The 20,052-nt window shown below is 36.9% G+C and overlaps 1 protein-coding gene across 1 annotated transcript in view; it reads right to left on the reverse strand.

Annotated features, from left to right (window-relative positions):
• ORC5 (origin recognition complex subunit 5) overlaps nucleotides 1-20,052 on the reverse strand; it is a 74,695-nt gene that overhangs the window by 47,548 nt on the left and 7,095 nt on the right. The window contains exons 6-13 of the mRNA XM_035896876.1: nucleotides 16,922-16,996; nucleotides 14,593-14,704; nucleotides 14,104-14,234; nucleotides 11,477-11,525; nucleotides 10,854-10,944; nucleotides 8,714-8,766; nucleotides 6,421-6,533; nucleotides 3,122-3,169 (exon numbers count right to left, since the gene is read on the reverse strand). Coding sequence (XP_035752769.1) covers nucleotides 3,122-3,169; nucleotides 6,421-6,533; nucleotides 8,714-8,766; nucleotides 10,854-10,944; nucleotides 11,477-11,525; nucleotides 14,104-14,234; nucleotides 14,593-14,704; nucleotides 16,922-16,996 — 672 coding nt within the window. The remainder of the gene's footprint in view (nucleotides 1-3,121; nucleotides 3,170-6,420; nucleotides 6,534-8,713; nucleotides 8,767-10,853; nucleotides 10,945-11,476; nucleotides 11,526-14,103; nucleotides 14,235-14,592; nucleotides 14,705-16,921; nucleotides 16,997-20,052) is intronic.

Consider the following 20,052-nt stretch of genomic DNA (forward strand, 5'->3'; position numbering starts at 1 on the left):
ACTAGGACCGGTGCTGTTCAACATCTTCATCAATGACTTGGACAGTGAGATAGAGTGCACCCTCAGCAAGTTTGCAGATGACACCAAGCTGAGTGGTGCGGTTGACACACCAGAAGGCCGGGATGTCATCCAGAGGGACCTGGACAGGCTGGAGAGGTGGGCCTGTGTGAACCTCATGAGGTTCAACAAGGCCAAGTGCAAGGTCCTGCACCTGGGATGGGGTAACCCCCAGTATCAATACAGCCTGGGGGGAGAAAGGATTGAGAGCAGCCCTGCCGAGAGGGACTTGGGGGTGCTGGTGGATAAAAAGCTGGACATGAGCCGGCAATGTGCCCTGGCAGCCCAGAAGGCCAACCGTACTCTGGGCTGCATCAGGAGGAGCGTGGCCAGCAGGTCGAGGGAGGTAATTCTGCCCCTCTACTCAGCTCTGGTGAGACCTCACCTAGAGTACTGCGTCCAGCTCTGGAGCCCTCAGCACAAGAAGGACATGGAAGTGTTGGAGCGGGTCCAGAAGAGGGCTACTAAAATGATCCGAGGGCTGGAGCACCTCTCCTATGAGGACAGGCTGAGAGAGTTGGGCTTGTTCAGTCTAGAGAAAAGAAGGCTGCGGGGAGACCTGATTGCGGCCTTTCAGGAAACATTCAAGGCCAGGTTGGACGGGGCTCTGAGCAACCTGATCTAGTTTGCGGTGTCCCTGCTCCCTGCAGGGGGGTTGGACTAGATGACCTCTAGGGGTCCCTTCCAACCCAAAACATTCTATGATTCTATGATTCTAACTGCACATGTCTAATTATGCTTTCAGAATATCAGTTCGATGCTTAGGTTGTAGGGCAAACGTAAAGTCTATAAAATCAGAATTAATCTAATTAAAGTTAAAAAAATAATTGAATCTTACTCATCTTTTTGACCATTCATTTTGTTTACATTGCATTTGTTTACATTTGTTTGAGTTACCCTCATTTACAGTTCTTTCCTTAGTACCTCCTTCTGTTCTGTTTTTGTACCTACTCAGTAGCATTTGGTTTGCTGCAGGAACAATAATAAAATGAAAACCAATTTATCATTAATGCAGGCACTTCTACACACAAAGTAGTGAACTCAGATACAAGTCTATTTAACAGAAACAATGACACAAGAGAACAAGCTCTATGGTACAGTCAAGGTGATCACGACCTCGATATTTCTTCATCAGCATCCTGGCTTGTATCAGCAATAGCGTGGCCAGCAGGAGTAGGGAAGTGATCAACCCCTTGTACTCAGCACTGGTGAGGCCGCACCTCAAATACTGTGTTCAGTTTTGGGCCCCTCACTACAAGAAAGACATTAACATGCTGGAACATGTCCAGAGGAGAGCAACAAAGCTGATGAGTGGTCTGGAGCACAAGTCCTTTGAGGAGCGGCTGAGGGAACTGGGGTTGTTTAGCCTGGAGAAGAGGAGGCTGAGGCTGAGGCTGAGACCTTACTGCCCTCCACAACTGCCTGACAGGACAGCGTAGTGAGGTGGGTGTTGGTCTCTTCTCCCAAGTAACAAGTGATAGGACGAGAGGAAACAGCCTCAAGTTGCACCAGGGGAGGTTTAGATTGGACATTAGGAAAGAATTCTTTACTGAAAGAGTGGTCAAGCACTGGAACAGGCTGCCCAGAGAGGTGGTGGATTCACCATCCCTGGGAGTGTTCAAAAAACTTGTAGACGCGGCACTTCGGGACATGGTTTAATAGGCATAGTGGCGTTGGATTGATGGTTGGACTTGATGATCCTGGAAGTCTTTTCCAACCTTAGTGAGTCTATGATTCTATGACCAAACCTCTATTTTCCCATTTCTTTTACATTCCTAGCTGTTCCCATCTCCCTAGTTGTTCCCATCTCATCATCCAAGCTGGTAATCTATTGCCAAGAAAGAATAAAACAGAACACCTTTCCCACAGAGGACACAAGGAAAGAACAACATTTTAGTCTAAGATACAATATTACTCCTTCTCCTGAAAATTATTTGTTAACTAATTAAGACATGGAGGTATTTCAAGAACACAGCAGTTCCTGAAAATAATTAAATGATCTGGAAGTTCTCAGGAGTTCACGTGCCAGGGACAAAACACACGAGGTCTAAGTGTGCAGGACACATGCATTCAGAGACTTCAGAATTCTTAAATTTACATAAATATCTACCTAGCAGTGCAACACATTGCACTGTTGAAGTAAAACTATGCTCATTTACACTTTCGCATGCAAAAACTGTGCCCCTACAGAAATAAGATGACTTGGAAAAAAAGTCTTTGGATAGCCAAGGACTCTGTCCTCCTACAAGGACAGGAGAAAAATTATGGAAAAGGCTATAGGCAGATCAGAAGCAAAGGATTATTAAGCTAAGTATCGTATTAAATTTTTTCTCATACCATTTACACTGCCTGTAGCATAAAGAAGAAAAGGATATAGTGATTGTTTTGGCAGCTATTTAGTGCTGTCTGCACTGCTCTTCCTTTATGGATTTGTTTAAAAATAAGTCAACAAGTTACAAATGTTAAAATTTGATTTCTCTTTTTACATTACAGTTACAAAAATACATATAGGTATTGGTTTTTCATAGCATATCAAGCCTCTGTCAGTAAAAACTGGTATAGCTCCACTGAAATCAATGATATTTAGCTATTTATAACCATGAAAAGGTCAGTTAATAGTCTGATGGAATCCTAAACAACAGACAGGAGTGCAAAGTTTCCAATCCTCAACACACAAACTTAAGCTCTTATACCTCACTGCATCACTGGGAATTAAAGTGACTTGACTTTCAGAACTACTAACCACCTATTATTCTAATATCTTTGAGAGAAATTCTGATATCCAGCTCTTCCATGTATGATGTCCTTTAACTAGCTTTAAGCAGCACATTTTGTTATACACACAAATGGGGCTTTAGGAGACAAATTCATGCTACAGTTAAGTTTCAATGAAATAAAAATGTGTGTATCATACAGAAATTTATGTCATATGAAACAATAATTGTTATTTACACAATTCTGTTGCTTCTTCAGTAAACAACGAGACAAAACAAAATACGAAACCAGCAGTACAGTAGAAAGAAAATATTTGTTGCCACACAGCTTAGAAAGATAAAATACATACCTTTTCATGTTTCTTCATAAAGTTGGTCTTTCTAATTTTCCCATGATGCTGTAAAGAACAGACAAGAGCAAATATTATATATAAATTATTTTATGTTTATTCCTTCTATATCAAGGACAGAATCAAAACAGTCAACAAAGAACTGTACACCACATATGGTAGTACACCAGTCTGGGTCTACACTACACCTCCAGTATTTGTCTCTGATGTTACTAGCAACCCTTCTTACCAGAAGCCCTAAAATTGCACCTGCCTTACTTCTTGCTTCATTGTGTCTCAAGTGGTGCAAAACCAAAAACCAACATAATAGTATTTTTTTTTGGTGACATGCATAAGTTTGGGTTTTTTTCTGATCTAATCGAGGACTGATGAGAAGAGGCAGTAAAAATTTGTTTTTAATATGACTTCATGCCACCATCCTCTTCCTACCCTCAATCATCCAAAGAAAAAGGCAGGTGTTCCGTTTCTTGCTCTTTCCAGAGAAGTTTAAATGATGGCCACTTCATTATTTAAATGTATCCATGCATAAAATCCACCTGAATTTTCACCTTTTATCTGCTCCATTTTAGAATTTGGATGGTATGCAAGTTGGCAGAATGACAACGAAGAACTAAATCAATACAACACAAAGATAGTTCCGGGTGCAGGAGCTAAATGACAAACAGGAGGGGAGGAGCAGGGGAGGAAACGAACATAATTTTAAAAGGCATAACTTTAAACCAGCCTTAAGAAAGGAAGAACTGTCCAAAGAAAATAACCAAGTGTTCCTGGATCTCAACTGAAAACATGAGGGCAAGACAAGGACAGAAATATAGTAAACAAGATGTTACAAATGAAGGGGTAAAAAAAATTTTAAAAGACAAAGAGACATGAAGGATGATGTGTGTAAATGATATAAAATTAGCGGAGAGGTACAAGTATAATATTCCTTAAACATAGTTAAGTGCTATTTCTCAAAATATCATCTGATGAGTTCTTCTACAGCCTTGAGAAGTACACCTTACTAATAAGTATACCTTACAAGCACGATCAATGAATCAGTGAAAAAAATACCTCAAATGAAGTAATTCTTTTTCATTATAATGTTTAAAATCTTGCACTTGGTATTTGTGGGCCTTAATACCCAGCCATGTCAAGACAATCTTAGTAAACGTGGCTTCTGTTGGCTGACTTCTGAAGAGCTTAATATTAGACAGAACTTGAAGTTTCCTTTAAAAAATTCACCAGACTAAAAGAAATTAGTTCATTCAATTAATACATAGCACACATATTTAGATACAGCAAAGTAATCTTTTTATTGTATTTGAAAAGAAGACTGCAGTGATAACAGACACCTTTTGGAAGGGAAAGTGGTCAAGCCTGAGGTTACACAGCATGCTAGTGATGGATGACAACAAAATGCATTCGTGCATTTTAAAGGTTATGCTGGGATCTCCATATGGTGCATTTAAATTACATCAGAAGTGTTTCAAACCAAGTGAGCAGGTGCCCTACATCTGTGCAAGCACAGAGAAACTTATGAAATTTGGGGCTAATTTTCAGTTAGTTTTTAATCCTGCTTTCTCTTAAAATGATAAAATGAAGACTTCATCTAGATTGCTATTCTTTTTTTGTTTTAAAGACTATCTTTCATATTTTTCTCTCAATCTATTGCAAAGCTCTTTAATTTTCACAGAACTAATAGCAGCGCTGCCAATTATTACTTCATCGCTTTACTAGGCTGTTAGCATTCCAGGCTGCCACAAACTGCGACTTCATCTTTAGCCGTAGTGTGGCCTAGAACCTATACCAGTAGTGCAGATTAGCAGCTTAATGACCATCTTTCTGTTTGCATCCCTTTTGCTGTCTAGCAGTCCTTAGTTAAATCACTCCAGGAGGTACTTTTTCTGTAATCTACTCTGAATCTCACTACACACCTGATAAAACCATATTCTATTCTCACAGTCCCCATGACTCGCAAAAACACTCAACTTTAACACCCTCACAAAAGAGTTAGTTTTGTTGGGCTTTGAGATGCAGCTATTTCTGAAATTTGCCTTAGCACCTGATGAGGGGCTAACTGCTATCAGATGACATGTGTAGTAAGAATGGTAGCTTCTGCTTCACCAATTCTTGGGAAAAATACTTAATATCACCGATTGAAATACCTTCACAATCCCTGCTTCAAAAACCTTAGAAGCCCAAGTTTATTGTACAAAAGTTTAGTAAGGTTCATGTGCAGGAGTGGAAACTAACTTCAGAGATACTAAAAAAGGAGAAAGGAAAAAAATTAAATTGAGAAGGTTGTTCGGTGAACACAAACAAGAAAGATGTGGTACTTTTCAATAACATACTTTACTGACTTGACTCTTGTAAACTTTCCTGTTTCTTTGAGGTCCAAGATTGACATGGAAAAATCTGCGGAAAACCACTTCTTCAGCAAATACATCTCTTGCAAAGAAATTGCTTTGGCCAAATGAAAAGAACAAAGGTTGCCTGAAAAGAAAACTTGTCAACCTGCACTTACTACAAGGAATCCTCTACTCTTCTCAGGAAAGGACTAGGCAGAAGGGTGAAACACTTACAGCTTTCAAGGTAAAGTCACACCAGAAACACAAAACCCATATTTAAACTAAAAACATACTATTACATCATTACTAGGAATTGCAGTAACTTCTCAAAACTTGTATCTACAGGTTTTTTTTCAAGAGGGAAAAAGAAAACTAACATTTTTACAAGTTTGTCTTGTTCTCATTTTCTTCAGTCGTTCACACCTATCTGTCATAAATACTATATATTTATACACACATGCATATATTAATTCATATTGCAATAATGTAGAAAACCTTGAAGTTGGTAAAATGCATAGAAAGCATAATTGCCCAATCACTTTTCTGGTATCTGTCCACCTGCCTACATCCTGTCAAATTAAGACCTCAAAAACAACACAATGAGGCTGACTTGAGAAGCATGAAGATCCTGGGTAAGAAAAAGACAGACGACAAGCTATGGCACCACAGCATTTGTTTGGAGCATGACAACAACAGAGCCCAAAGAAAAAAAGAAGAAAAAATTCAACCTGTACATAGCAAGAGCCCATGATTTGGTAGTGAGGATTAATACATTCATCCTAAAACATGCATTACTATCATTTCAACACAACATGTGCCAGGTATTGGAACCACATCTTCTGCAAAAGCAACTGTATGTTTCTGTTTCAGAAGCTTAGAATTGTATAAATAAGTTAACAATGCCCTAAACTAGGAAATTCAGTATGCAGGAATCCAGTAAGCAGCACTAAGAAAAAAAAAATTCATTACCTTAAGAAAGAACCTCTTATCTGTCCTAACAGGATTGTAGGAGGCAAGGTAAGCAGCTATTAGAAGAAATTTGGAGTAATAAGGAAGTTCCATATGTGTATGTGCAGAAAGTCCTATAAAATAAACAAACAGTTTATGAGTCACTGAAACCCACTCTGAACATCCACAAACTTCAAATCAGACTTGTTTGCATTCTTCTTTTCCTTCTTTCCTGCTCTACTCCTGTAACTACACGAGTATGGCTACTTTATCAACCCCATTATCACTGACAGAAAAAATCAGTGAAGGCCCAAGGAATGGCACAAAGCTAAACAAAACTAACATTCTGAACTCTTTATGGACTCAACTCAGAAACTGTATTTGAAGCATCGCAGATTCATAGATCACTAAGGTGTGATCTCCCTAAAAAAAAGAAAAAAAAAAATCCAGGCTACTTTCATTTAAGGTAGTTTTTCTGGCAAACAGGGCAGATGAAGAGATGTATATCAATACAATGGCAAAGCTTTTCTCCAAGACCCAACCTTCAGGCTGCCCCAGACTGTGCCAGACAGCTCAGCCAGGAACAGGGCTGGCATGGTAGAGAAAGCAGCAGTGCTGCACTTCTGAGAAACAGTTCAGCATCTCACAATTTTTAGCCACTGTTTTATTTCCTACAGAAAATGTTTTCAAAATTTTCAAAATATTTCATTAAGATTAAAGTTCCACACATTAAAACATGAAAGTTACAAGTCTAGAGAGTATTTTCCTTCCCTCTTTTTACTTTTACTTTGTATTTTTTTCCCTTTACATTCCCCTGCTCTTGTAACTGTAGTCGCTTCTTTTACACAGGTTATGCATATGAATAGGATGATCAAACCACCTCACTTCATCAGTTGTCTAACTATGGAGACCACTAAAGGGTCTCTCTTGTGCCTTCTTTGCTTACAGGTTTTCACTTCAACAGTTTCTTGTTCTGTGAAGTACCCATAGTACCCTTATGCTTTAATCCACAAATATCAGCAAATAAAGATCAAGGAATTAAACATGTTTAAAAGTTAAGATTCAGAGCACTCAGTGTGATGAGAAGCATCCTAGATGATAGCTAGTAATAATTTCCTCTCATGTAGGCACAAAAGGACAGCAGTTTTAGTTTCATTTACAATCAAGAGATTGTTTTGTATTGCATGTTAATTATAAAACGCAACACCAAATAAACTCTTACATATAGGCAATTTAGTTTAATACAGAAATATGTTTCTACTCCATTCTTTTGGTCTGCCAATATTGCATCATGCATTAAACTATTTGCTTATTTACATCCACAATAAAAATTATTATGATTGCTTTTTAAGCCTGTTATTATCAAATGCTGTTTACCAACAAGACAATTTTTCCTACCACATATACCTAAAAATCCTAGAAAATGCGTTTTAAATGAAGCTTCCCTTTCTGGGGTTGTCAGGTGCAAAAGTATTTCATGATCATCTGGGCACAGAAGGAGGGAGTTTAATAAAAGCACTGAATCAAACTCCTTTGGTCAACAATGTAAAAAAATTTCTGATCATAAAGGAAATATAGGAAACAGTTTGATGATAGCAATTATCTTTGGACAATTTTAAAATAAGTGGCTATTTTGCCTACTATCTAAAGAAGAAAATATTTGTCATGATAAATAATACAGAAAAAGTGCTCCCCTAACTACGAACTCGTCAGACGACCATGACTGCCTGTCACCAGCAGGAAAATGTTTTAGTATACCTTCCTAGATTGTAAATGAAGGCTGACGGATATATTGAGATTCGACTTGCAAGCCTGTCTAAAAGTAGAAAATCAACAAAGCTGTACTCTTCCAAGGGAAGAACAGAAAGAATTCTTGCGATTCTGACACTTCTTTTTGCCAAGCAATCAGGACACAGGACAGCTGTTTTGTTTAGGAATGTACTAATCCAGTGTGATACACCGGGTATAATATACCCTTTTCTCCGCTCGGACAATTCTGCCAGTTCTGCCCAATTCTGGGCACACAGAGGTTTGACTATCAGAGGTCAGCCCATTCCTCATCCAGTCTTACATAAGAAATACTGATTTACAGAAATCTGCTTTTATCCAGCATATATGATAGGGGAAGAAATAGTAACAGTCCTCTGTGAACACCTTCTCAAAAAACATGATTACCGTGAACTGTAACTGAATGCTAATAGGTAGCCTCATCTATGTAATTTCGTTTACATGTTTTCAGATAATAACAACCAAGTCAAACTGAAAAGTACACATTTCGCATTACAAGCCCCTGCACGGTCACTGTATCCGATACCTTTTAACTGCCCAGGTTCGCCGTCGTCATGCTGTAAGCGCTCCCACTGTGAGCTAAGCAACAGATAATGCAAACATATAAAGATGAAGCATTAGCTAGTCTTTTAGAGAAAACTACCTGTTTGGCATACGTATATTTTTAATTTCATGACACTGGCTAGGATATGGTTAATAAGAGAATAATTAAAAATACCAAGTCTTACTACCATGCACATCAAGTTTCAACAATGTGCAGACTACACGTATTTGGAAAAACTGCAGAAAGTAACGTTATATTAAGGTATAAAAGTGAGCACAAGCAAATTGTAAAATACCAATTTCTTTCCATCTAACTACCACCAGTAAACAAATATCAATACTGTTCTCAGTTTCAAGAACAATGCAGAATTGGATAAAAAGTAAAAACACTGATAGATTTGGGCTTTTTTAAATCTGCTTAATAACAGTTTACGTGATTGAGAACAGAACTATAATTACTTCATAATGTAATTTTGAAATCTACATAAAAAACACAGCAATGTTCATTCTTCACTGAAAAACTTTAAAGACATCAAGACGGAACATCTTGCCCGTGAAAAATGTCTAAGTAGTCTCGTGTTTTCCTAAGCAATAGCAAAAACTTTCCCCTTAAAACTTCCCTTAAGGAACAACATAGTTAGAGATGTCTTGATTTTCGACCATTTTTTATACTACAAGGGGATAAAAAAACCCATGTTTCCTAAAACACCAGTGCCTTTTTGTTTTGTTTTTTTAAAGATCTTTATGAGAAGGGTTTATCAGCCATAAGCCACAAAACTTATGAACACAGTTTAAAGAGAGCTAATGTAATACTCAAATTATAATTAATAATCAACCAAATTATCAATAAGCAAAGTTTTTATCCAATGCTTATTTTACAGGTAGAAAAAAAAGTTTCATTTTCATCTCAGTTCAGGTAGCACAACAGCTGATAGCAAAGTTCTATTCCTATAACTTACAACTTGAAGAAAAGCCCAGAAAACTGTGAAGAGGGAAATATAGCTATTTGGAAACAATTCATAAGCTATTTTATATCATAATCTTATATTACACCCTAATTAGAGTAGGCAATTACACAATATAAAAGGTCAGGAAGAACCTGAGTAGGCTGTGTAATGAAGATCAATATTGAGTATAAATGCATATTTGATGCAAATAGAATAATGCCTCACTGTACAGTGAAGTTTAGCTCATAAGGAGTAAAATCAATTCTCTTCCTGAAGGAACGATCCCTTTTCCAAAACATTTAGTAAAAACTTCTACTACACACCCAGGTTCAGTTACCAGAATTCTCTATGGCTTCAATGACATTCAAAGGAAAAAAATGTTTTGTATCAAGATAAAGAAATCAAACACTACTGAATTATCTCTCTTTACATGGCGTAACATCAGAATCGCTCATCTTAAAGATGGAGAAGACATTAAAGCTGACTATTACCATTAAAAATGAACACCACCATTTTTTTTCTAGCAGTCTGGCAACTTAAGAAATAAACAAGGAATCTAAAACCATACCAAGAGAAACTCAGCCCACTAGCAGGACACCAGCTTTTAATGCTGTCAAAAATGGTAACTACATCTAAGGAAAATTTTAGCCTTGGACAAGAAAATAAGGGCTTCAGAAAGCACAGTGAATGTACAATCCTAGCTCTACTAAACAAAGCTAAGGAACACAGATGTTCAAAATCTGTAACATCTCGTAAGAATTTTGAGGCTTGCATATATCCACGGTACAGTGAGGACCTGCCAAGTCAACTTCACAAGTGTGTTTTAAACTGCACCTGGTGATGGATTCCCATGCTTGGCAGTTTCATAAGTGAGAGAAAATGGATCTATCTGTGTGACCATCCGTGAAGAAGAGAACACCACCTGCTGCCACTGTTTTACTTATTAATCATTTTATATGCTACAAATACCATTTTCTTTACAAATTTCCTCCTGAGATGCCATACAATGTTAGAAATAGGGCAAGAAAAAAAATACACATTAAAGAAAAAAGATTCTATCTAGCAAAAAAGAAACACTAGCCATGAAACATAACTGAGAGAGTAAATATTAAGAGAGGAAGCCTGTTAAGAACAGCAACCTCAACAAAGCAAACAAGCCCTTGCCTCCCAGATTACCTGGATATTTCCCGGAGATAAACAGTCTGCATTGCCTTCTTCAAATGAGGTTCGATATTTTTCCAGAGTTTGCGAGTGTCACGTTCATTTGCTGCACAAAGCCAGAATCAACTCTTAAGCATTTAACTCACACAACACTAAAACTCTTTATCTCTGACACATGAACAGTGACAGGCATGACACAATAAGGCTAGCACCCTGACTCTGAAATGCTGTATTAGGATGATGCACCACCATCATCAATTTGCAAGCACATGCTACCAGGCAAGGCTGTTTCTCTGTGGTTTATTCTGAGATGCTCTGGGACAGTTTGGCGGAACATCTGCTCTCATTTTCTCCTCTTAGCCTTGACAGAGAAATGACTTCTCGTCACTACTTTGCAGAAGTCCTGGTAGTTGAGTGAGGAGAAGGACTTATGGGGGAAGCAAGTTTTCACCATATTGACATCTCATTTCCATAAAACACCACCAAGAAATGCCATCTACTGCTTCTGCTGCAAATGCTGCCTACTGGATGCAACAGCAAGGCTGTTGTGACCACAGGAATGGTCAAGTCCTCTCCAAAACCGACAGGAGGGCATCTGCACTCTCATACATCTGCCCAAATTAAAGACAGAAGCTTACCTTCTCCCCTGACCACTGGCTCACAGTATTTAGAAAAATTGAGCACTGCCTACAAAAAGTAAAAAGTACAATATATTAAAAAGGTATTATATATTTGATCTAGCTACAGAATATAACAAGCAGCATAATTCACCACTTTGCAAAACCAATTAATTATTTTTCAGTCAATAATTATGCCGCTTGCTTCCAAACATTATACTGTAAAACATCACAACATTTCTATAGATTAAAACACAAACAGAATTAATCTATTGCAGGTTATTTGGTTTTGATCTCAGCAAAATCTGGTTGCATTTTTTTAAAATAACATAGTAATTGAACATCATAAATGCAATAAAAATGTTTTCATCAACTTTTTTCACTCCCTTCATTTTCAGATAAAACTTGTAATTCCAGGAGCAGCTCAGCATGTTCAAAAATAGGCCACACATACTTAGACACATACAAGCAGAAATTATTTAAAAAAACCAAAACCAACAACCCCCCCCCCCCCCCCCCAACCCTGCTAACACATTCCACATTCAAACGAACCTTTTGCCTACGGTAAGATTGAGAGATTTTTGACAAGGTTGTAATCTAGATTTTTTTTCTAAAATGCTTAAATTAGTATCGCACATAATTTTGTAAAATAACAATCCTCACATTTCATTCTCCTTTCGTCCTACTTGACCTTATTAAATCTCTGTGCTAGTATACAGAACTCAATGCAATAACTTCCACACATAAATCTAATGTAATTCCAGAATGTGTTTATTAATAATCATGCATAATATCATATACATGAGAGTCTATATTAGACACTATGGAGCTGTTCAGAAGCCCACAGACACAGCTGCATGTGTCTGTCATTACCTCCTACAGAAGAGACTCGTCAAGCACAAAAAGAATATAGGGTCCAATTACGTAAATCCTTTCAAAATGTTGGTATTTCACACATACACCAAGAATGCCTCTAAAGCTAAAGAAATTATTCTGATAAGCAGGGCAACTCAAAGCACATGTCTAGAAGAACTGTGACCCTAGTTTCTATTTGTGTCTCCAATAGATTTCAGCAATCTGATTTAAATATAAAAACCTGTATAGTTACCGGGTAGGTTCAGCTGAAATTTATCTAAGTTTTCCTGATGGAAATGCAGGTAGAACATTCTGATGAGCTAGTAATTGTTATTGCTACTCAACTTTTCTCATGCAAAGGTCACGGTCAAGTAATTTTTATTTTTTCTGTTAGTTTGTTTGCTATTACATTCTTCAATTGATATATGGTTAAAACTCCTTTTTCCAAATATATTCAAAGTGTTTTTGTTCCCTCAAGCATAACTATATTGCAGGAACTTTGACTTATCTATTTTATTTTTAATTCCAAAAGAAAGACAATAAAACATTTATGTCAATCCTCGCTTCTCTAGGCCTTTAAGTCAAATTAATATGCTATGTTTCTGTAAAACTGTGCAACAGATTTGGCTTGTAGCAGCTTGGTTACCTTAAAATCTTCTGCAGGAGGCAAATCAAGTGAAAATTTTACACTCCTAAATAATATAGGAAAAATGTTTCACATTATAAGTTAAATTTCCTATGAAGTTGAAGTATAAGGAATGTTGGGTGGCAAGTTACATTTTATAAACACAGGAAGCAATAGAAGTTGTAGGACCACCTAACTGAAGTTCTTCCTTCAAATGCTGAAAGCAACTGTCTGGCATTCCACTGCGCAGTCCAGGAAACTAATACAACAGAAAACTACTTAGGGATTACAGGAGTCCAGGTGAGCAAGAAGGTGGCAATAAGAGGAAGGCCACATAACCACATGTAAAAAGAACTTGAAGAGAAACGAAGCACAGTGAGGCCTACCATTGCTTGAAAGAGTAAAATCGTAACTCTTACTTCTTCTGACTGAATTGCAAATAAAAAAAAATTTAAAAAAAAAAAAAAAAAATCATTGACCAAGTCTGTAATGAAGTTGTCCCTCAAAAACTGCTGCAGCTGCAGCAATTGCTTCTACTATACCTATCAGCAGGCACAAAAGGTTTCATTACATTTATCTCCTTATCCCAACAGGTGAAAATAGGTAGCGTAGTATTCTTTGTCACTCTCTGATATCAAGGAATGGCTTGAATTCAAAAACCCCCACAGAATTTCTAGGCTGGGTGAACAACATGCAGACTGGCATCTCATTAGTGCAGCTTTTGTTGTCTCTGACCAGAAAACTACGTGGCAATGGAAACCCTTTACAGCACCAAAACAATTGCAACTTTTGTTATGGATTTTTAGGGAAATTGCATTTTGCGCTAACACATTCTTAAGAGGGTAGATTTAGACTAGATAAGGAAGAAATTATTTACAATGGGGGTGGTGAAGCACTGGAACAGGTTGCCCAGAGAGGTGGTAGATGTCCCATCCCTGGAAACATTCAAGACCAGGTTGGGCAGGGCTCTGAGCAGTCTGATCCAGTTGAAGATGTCCCTGCTCACTGCAGGGAGGTTGGACGAGATGACCTTTAAAGGCCCCTCCCAACCCAAACAATTCTATCATTCTATGACTTTCTCTTTGTCCATACTCAACAATAAATCCAGATGTTCAGAGCTTATTTGGCAAAAAACACCCCAAAACAACTCTAAAAGAGCTCATCTCACCAGATGCTGAAGTTCTTTCAGGTCCCTACAGACCATGTAGAAGACACCAAGCAGAATATTGATATATGCAGCATAGAAATCTGCAGAATATTCTGGGGGATGATTCTGACACAAGATCTTCTGCAGGTGTCCTGTTTAAACAAAAGTAAGTTTTGGTTATTTAAAGCTAACTTAATAAATTCACCACATTTTACAAGTGGAAAAACAAGCTATAATCATCACTTAAAACTCCAAAACCCAACAAAAATTACACTGATTAAAAGAACCAGGAAATATAACGGAACCAAAATGTTACTTTGATATGTTTTGGCAGTTGGAAAAAGACAAGTCTTTTAGAGGTTGTGTGAATATAGACTTTTACATTCCAGTAGCTGTTACATACTCCGGATTCTATAAAAGGCATAGTAATAAACGCAGAAAAAACATTTGGATGTTGTTTGACAAAGTTATTATCCAATCCCTGAAAAGCAGATTAAAGAATTAGTTTACCTATGCTGTAATCGGGAAAATATAAGATGAATGGCTCAAAGCATCCAGTATTTGGACGGAACAGCTCCCATACTATTTCACTGAGCAGGATAACTGTCACATTTCTGTCAGTCTACACAGGGAAGGAAAAAAAAAAGCTGGTCTTTAAAAAACAAACAAAAAACATCATGAATCAAAACCACAGCATTAACTGTGTACTCCACCAACTGTTTTACTAGTTACCAACAATGGCTGTACATAGTAACATATTATTTTTAACCAAGTTTTTATTGACAATATACTTGCCTTGCATTTGATGCTTTGGTCAATAGATAACAAAACACTTCATACTAAAAAAAAACCAATTCCTTATTTTGGTCACCCTTCCATATATCAGCTTTTTAATATTAAGCTAACTAGCTGTGAAGATGATGCTTCATTCTTCCTTTTTGCAAGGTTTTCACAACCATACTAAAAATTCTGCATAACAGAAGATGCTTTCAAATATGGTTCTTCAAGAAAGACATTTCAAAACTATTGAGGCACCTCAAGAAAATAAAAGGAAGTAACCTGATTGAATTGACAGTGCTTAATATGAGCTGTGAATTACTTGAAAGGGAAGTTTAAATGGTATTCCCCTTCCCTGAAATTCAGGGAGAAACTTTTACTTACTCTTCCCACTTCCTGCCAAAGTGGCACCCATCCATATCCTTCACTGTTTCTTCTTTCTCTATTTTTATAGAACCTTTTTGTTCCTTTTAACAAGAGAGCATCTTTCTACAGAACTCTTTCAATTGTGTTCTTCTCCCAGATTTCCTAGTGGTTTAGCTGAGGAAAGTAATAAGGTATTTTCAGTTAGGTTCCTGACAGACCTTCCAATATGAAAAATTTAAGTACTTGCCACCATAATCCTCACAGAAATCAGGCATCCTATGACCCACTCTTCCCAACGATCCCTGAGTCCCATGAAATCTTTCACCACTTATGAAGTTTCTTGTCTCCTTTTAGTCCAGGAAAGGAAGTGATGCAGTAGATTTGCTCCTACAACGTTCCACTGCAACATCAGCTGCACAACAGCTTTACAAAGCCTCAGACCAGAAGCCAGAATTTAAGCTACTGGAATCTCAGCATTCAAGAAAGCCGACAAACTTATTTGGAGGTTACTTTTTAATTTAAGGACATTTCTCTAGCATATTTAAGTCTTAGCCTATGGGTTTTTTGGTCCCTGAACAGCAGTAATTCGCCTAAGTTTTCCTTCTTTCTCTCCGTCAGACAGGTTGTTTCTGCTTCAGGGGTAGCAAAATCCAGAACATGGGCAGAACAGACAGAAAGAGAAAATGCACCAGCTGCCAGGATTAAGAACACAGCTGTGAATCAGTCTTCATTCAGTAAGTAGAGAAATCAATGTCGCCAGAAGATTAAGAGTACCACACAAAAGTCTTTGAGATAAGAAGTATAATTTCAGCTATTTAGATGTTCAGACATTTCAAAGTACCACCATCTTCTAGTTTTGTCTTCTTTTTTTTTTTCAGAGAATGCACCATTTTTCCTTATTCCAAGGCATAAGCTTTAATACTTCAGAAGTGAGAGAGGGAAAGATGCAGTGGTTTACTCCAATCAGAAACATATTGTGGTGCAATTCCAGTAGAAGTGTAAAAACTCTCTGCCATCATAAAGCACATTCGCAGCTGCTGAGCTGTACAGCTCCAGTCACAATTAAATAGTTGGTGGTCTACTGACCATCCTCAAGCCAGCCACCATGTGATGCTGTGAAGTTTCACATGGGAGAAACCTGAGGAAAACAAATGTTTCCTGAGTTGCAAATTCATGCTTCCAATACTGAATTCACTCATGCGGTTGGGCTCTTCTGAATCAGCAGCTGACTCAGAAGCAGATTTTGGATTCCCACACAAACATCTGACACCATCTAAAAGGGGTTTTATTTATTTGTACAAAGCTAATCAGAGCTATGTTGAAGCTTCTCCTTATAGATTATAGTCTGCCATAGATTTTTTTTCTGCAATTATTACAAAACTTTAAATGAAGAGTAGAAGAATTTCACATTCTTCTTAAAAATAGTATTCTAGAAAAGACAGCTATGTATCTGACACCAGCCTCAAGAAAATCTACAACAGATCAGATATCCTAAATCAAGATATTATTAAACAGAATTTAAAAAAAAATTAAGAGTGTAAGAAAAACTCGCCAATGTTTAAATTCTGGTTTGGTTTCTACTTTTGACCACTGCCAGTTGATTATTTTGATCTGTGAGCCCGGATGGACAGGCACCACACGTTCAGTTACTTTCAATATGCAGGACATGCACGTTAATTTTGTTCCAGACACTTACCAACTCTTGAAGCCTAAGAAATGCTGGCAGGATGTTTGCTTCCATTTCTCTCAGCTGCTCTGCTCTATCCAGTACCTTTTAACAAAATATTACATAGACAATGTCAACTTCCATTCTCACGTGGACTTAAGATTAATTCTTAGCTGCTCGAAACTCGCTTCACGGATGGCTCTTAGACACAGAAACCACCTAAGTATCAAGACCCCTTAAACAAGCAACATTGGAGAGATTGTTGCTTCAGGTGTGCTTCCTGAAGCCCAAGCAGCTCTGCCATCTAACAAAAGATACAATCCCCAGGCAAGCAATAGTCTCATGCCTTATGGCAATAAGAATTAAAAAGTAAGTGTACCAGTCAAGAATATCACTGACAAAGCCATGATATCAATAAATAACCATTGAAACCTCATTTTTTGTCCAAAAATATTCTTATATTTAAAAATTATGTACAGTACTGCAGCACTATATCAACATGCTTACTGTAGGAGAGCTATCTTTTTCCCACTATGAGGTTATTTTTCAGAAACAAGTAAGAGCTGATATTTCTAAAACGTTGGCTATCATCTGGAATTCACACAAACAAATTTTGAGAGAAACTTCTCTTGCCATAGTTTGCAGCCTAGAAACTATAGGTCCCTAGAAAATTCTATTTCTTTATCCTTTTACATTTCCTCCCCACACCAAAATATTGACATCTACCATTTCTGTTGCTCACAGTACAAAAAAGAGTTTTATGTGGACAACCAAGAAACATTTTATGAAAATTGTATTTAAAAAAAAATCATACCATCAAGGAAAAAAACCTGAAAGAGCAGTATCTCTGCAGTAACAGCTCACACTTCTTGGGAGTTTATTTAAAGCTGTATTTAAACATGATTTTATATTGACATCTGCATTTGGTTCATGTAATAAATAACCAGGAATGAAGACTGCTTTACATTACTGACCAAACAGAGGCTACATATTTTTTTACTAATAAAATAGCGCTTATTGGACCCAGTGGCACGCAGCTACGGAACACAAAGCTTTAAGGTCTTGACCTAAGTAGATTTTCCTTTTCAGTTAAGTGGGAAACAAACCAGAATTTCTATTTACAGCAGATCAAGTATACTGTGACCCTGGCTTGTGGAATACGTCAGGTGGTTCACAGAAACAGACACTCACAGGCCTATAAATCAACGCCTTATTCTTTTGTTTTAATATAGATTTGTCACCCTTCAGCTTTTTTTAAAAACTATACATTTTAGAACTGTCTGCTGACTTACATTAAAAACCACAGCTTGTTACTTCTGTAAAGTGCTAAATATTGTAAAGGTATGAACAACTACAAGTTATATCTGCTCCAATTTTGCAGGTAGTTAAAGTGAATAAATTCATTTTTCATAAGGAACCACAAGGATTCAATACCCATGCTTGGGTTAAGAGAAATATTTAGACTCCTTTGCTTGAAAGTAAACATTTGTCTTAATTTGCTTTGAGTTAATTGGGCTGAAATATTACATTATTTACTACCAAAATGAATAGAATTTCAGTTTATGTTACCAGCATGCTGGTCTTCCATCAGTCTCAATTTAAACCACTCTACAGTAAATCCAGATGACACAGGTTAATATACATGAATTGATTTCCCCTATTCCTGTCTGTTCCCATGCAGAACGGAACTGAAATACTAATTTAATACTTAATTCTTCTGATTCAGCAACTATTTATGTGATACAAGTGAACCTTTCTAGGTATTCAGTGGTTTGCTTTCTATAACCATTGTTCAAGAACTTTCTAATTTTTTGAGGGATACTAATTTCCATATAACACATGAAGCATTCTTTACTGACATAGAACAGTTTTTTAATCCAAATGTTAATCTGAAAGTAAAATTTTACTATATAAAGTATTTTGTGAAATACCCTAACAGTTATTTTAGTGCTACATTTTGTTCTTACAGAATTGTTGAAGGAATGAATTATCTATGTATAACTTCTTATCTATTTTAAGTACTGGTGCATTTTTTCTTCATTCAATTTTTAAGAATAATGTCAAATTTATTAACCTCATGAGCTATAGGAAACTATGAGATAGTACTGTTTTCACTAAACATAATATGAAGTTATTTAACTCAGTGGTTAAGTATTTTTAAATGGAAATGAAACTAATTTAACTATAACCTGTGAAACAGAATGAAGAATGTTCAGTGTAATTATGAACTTCTTGTTTGACTGGAAAAAACCCAAAGCAGTATGCCGGCTGACTGCTGAAAGAGACATGCAGAGTGATTACCCAGAGTCATTAAGCTTTCAATCTTGAACCACTTTCATGTTTTCTTAAATAATCAATTTCATCTCTTTTAAAGAAACCCTGAATTCCTACTGCTGGGCTGAAACTTCAGTCCACATCTTTTGCAGGTCCACAATGCATATATACAGTTACACATCACTAATACTATGGCACTCACAGATTTAAGATAACAGATTTTGTTCAACCAAATGAAAGCTAGAAAAAAAAAAGTAGTTTTGAGAAGTTTGTTTCTATGTTCATCTCTCGGCACAATAAATGCTGTGACAGATGTCTGCAAATTTTGTCTCCTTTATGTAGTTAAGATTATCACAGGGAAGAAAAAACAAACAAACAAAAAAAACCCCCCAAACCGTAGTTCTAGTACTACATTGATTCAATCATTCTTGTCATCTAAACTCTGATTATTTTTCCTGTGGTCTGCCTGGTCTACTTGAGTATATCATCAAATTTTTCACTGCAATTTTTTTTTCCATATTAACTTTAATACTACAGTTCTTGTCTCGGAGGGCCACAAGTATAGTTTAAGATGTAAGATCTCAGCAGCACTTCTACAGAGGAAATCATGCATTTTAGTTCCTTAATACAACTTCTAACTTGAACCTACTCGAGCCAACCAATTCTTGTCATTTGTGTGCTCCATAATTTGCTTCTGCCCCGCTTCTCACCTTTGCTTTCTTAGTTGTGAAGCAATCTTCACAAGTAAACAGCTAAGCAAGACTTACTAATTATAAAAGAAATGCAGGCTCTCTACATTTAAAGATTTTGTAATACTACCACATACTCAATTTAAATATGCAGTATAATTTATGTTCATTACTTGTTATGCTATACAGTTTTTGTGT

Source organism: Egretta garzetta, unplaced genomic scaffold, assembly GCF_000687185.1.
Source record: "Egretta garzetta isolate BGI_Z169 unplaced genomic scaffold, ASM68718v1 scaffold156, whole genome shotgun sequence".
NCBI classification, from domain to species: Eukaryota; Metazoa; Chordata; class Aves; order Pelecaniformes; family Ardeidae; genus Egretta; species Egretta garzetta.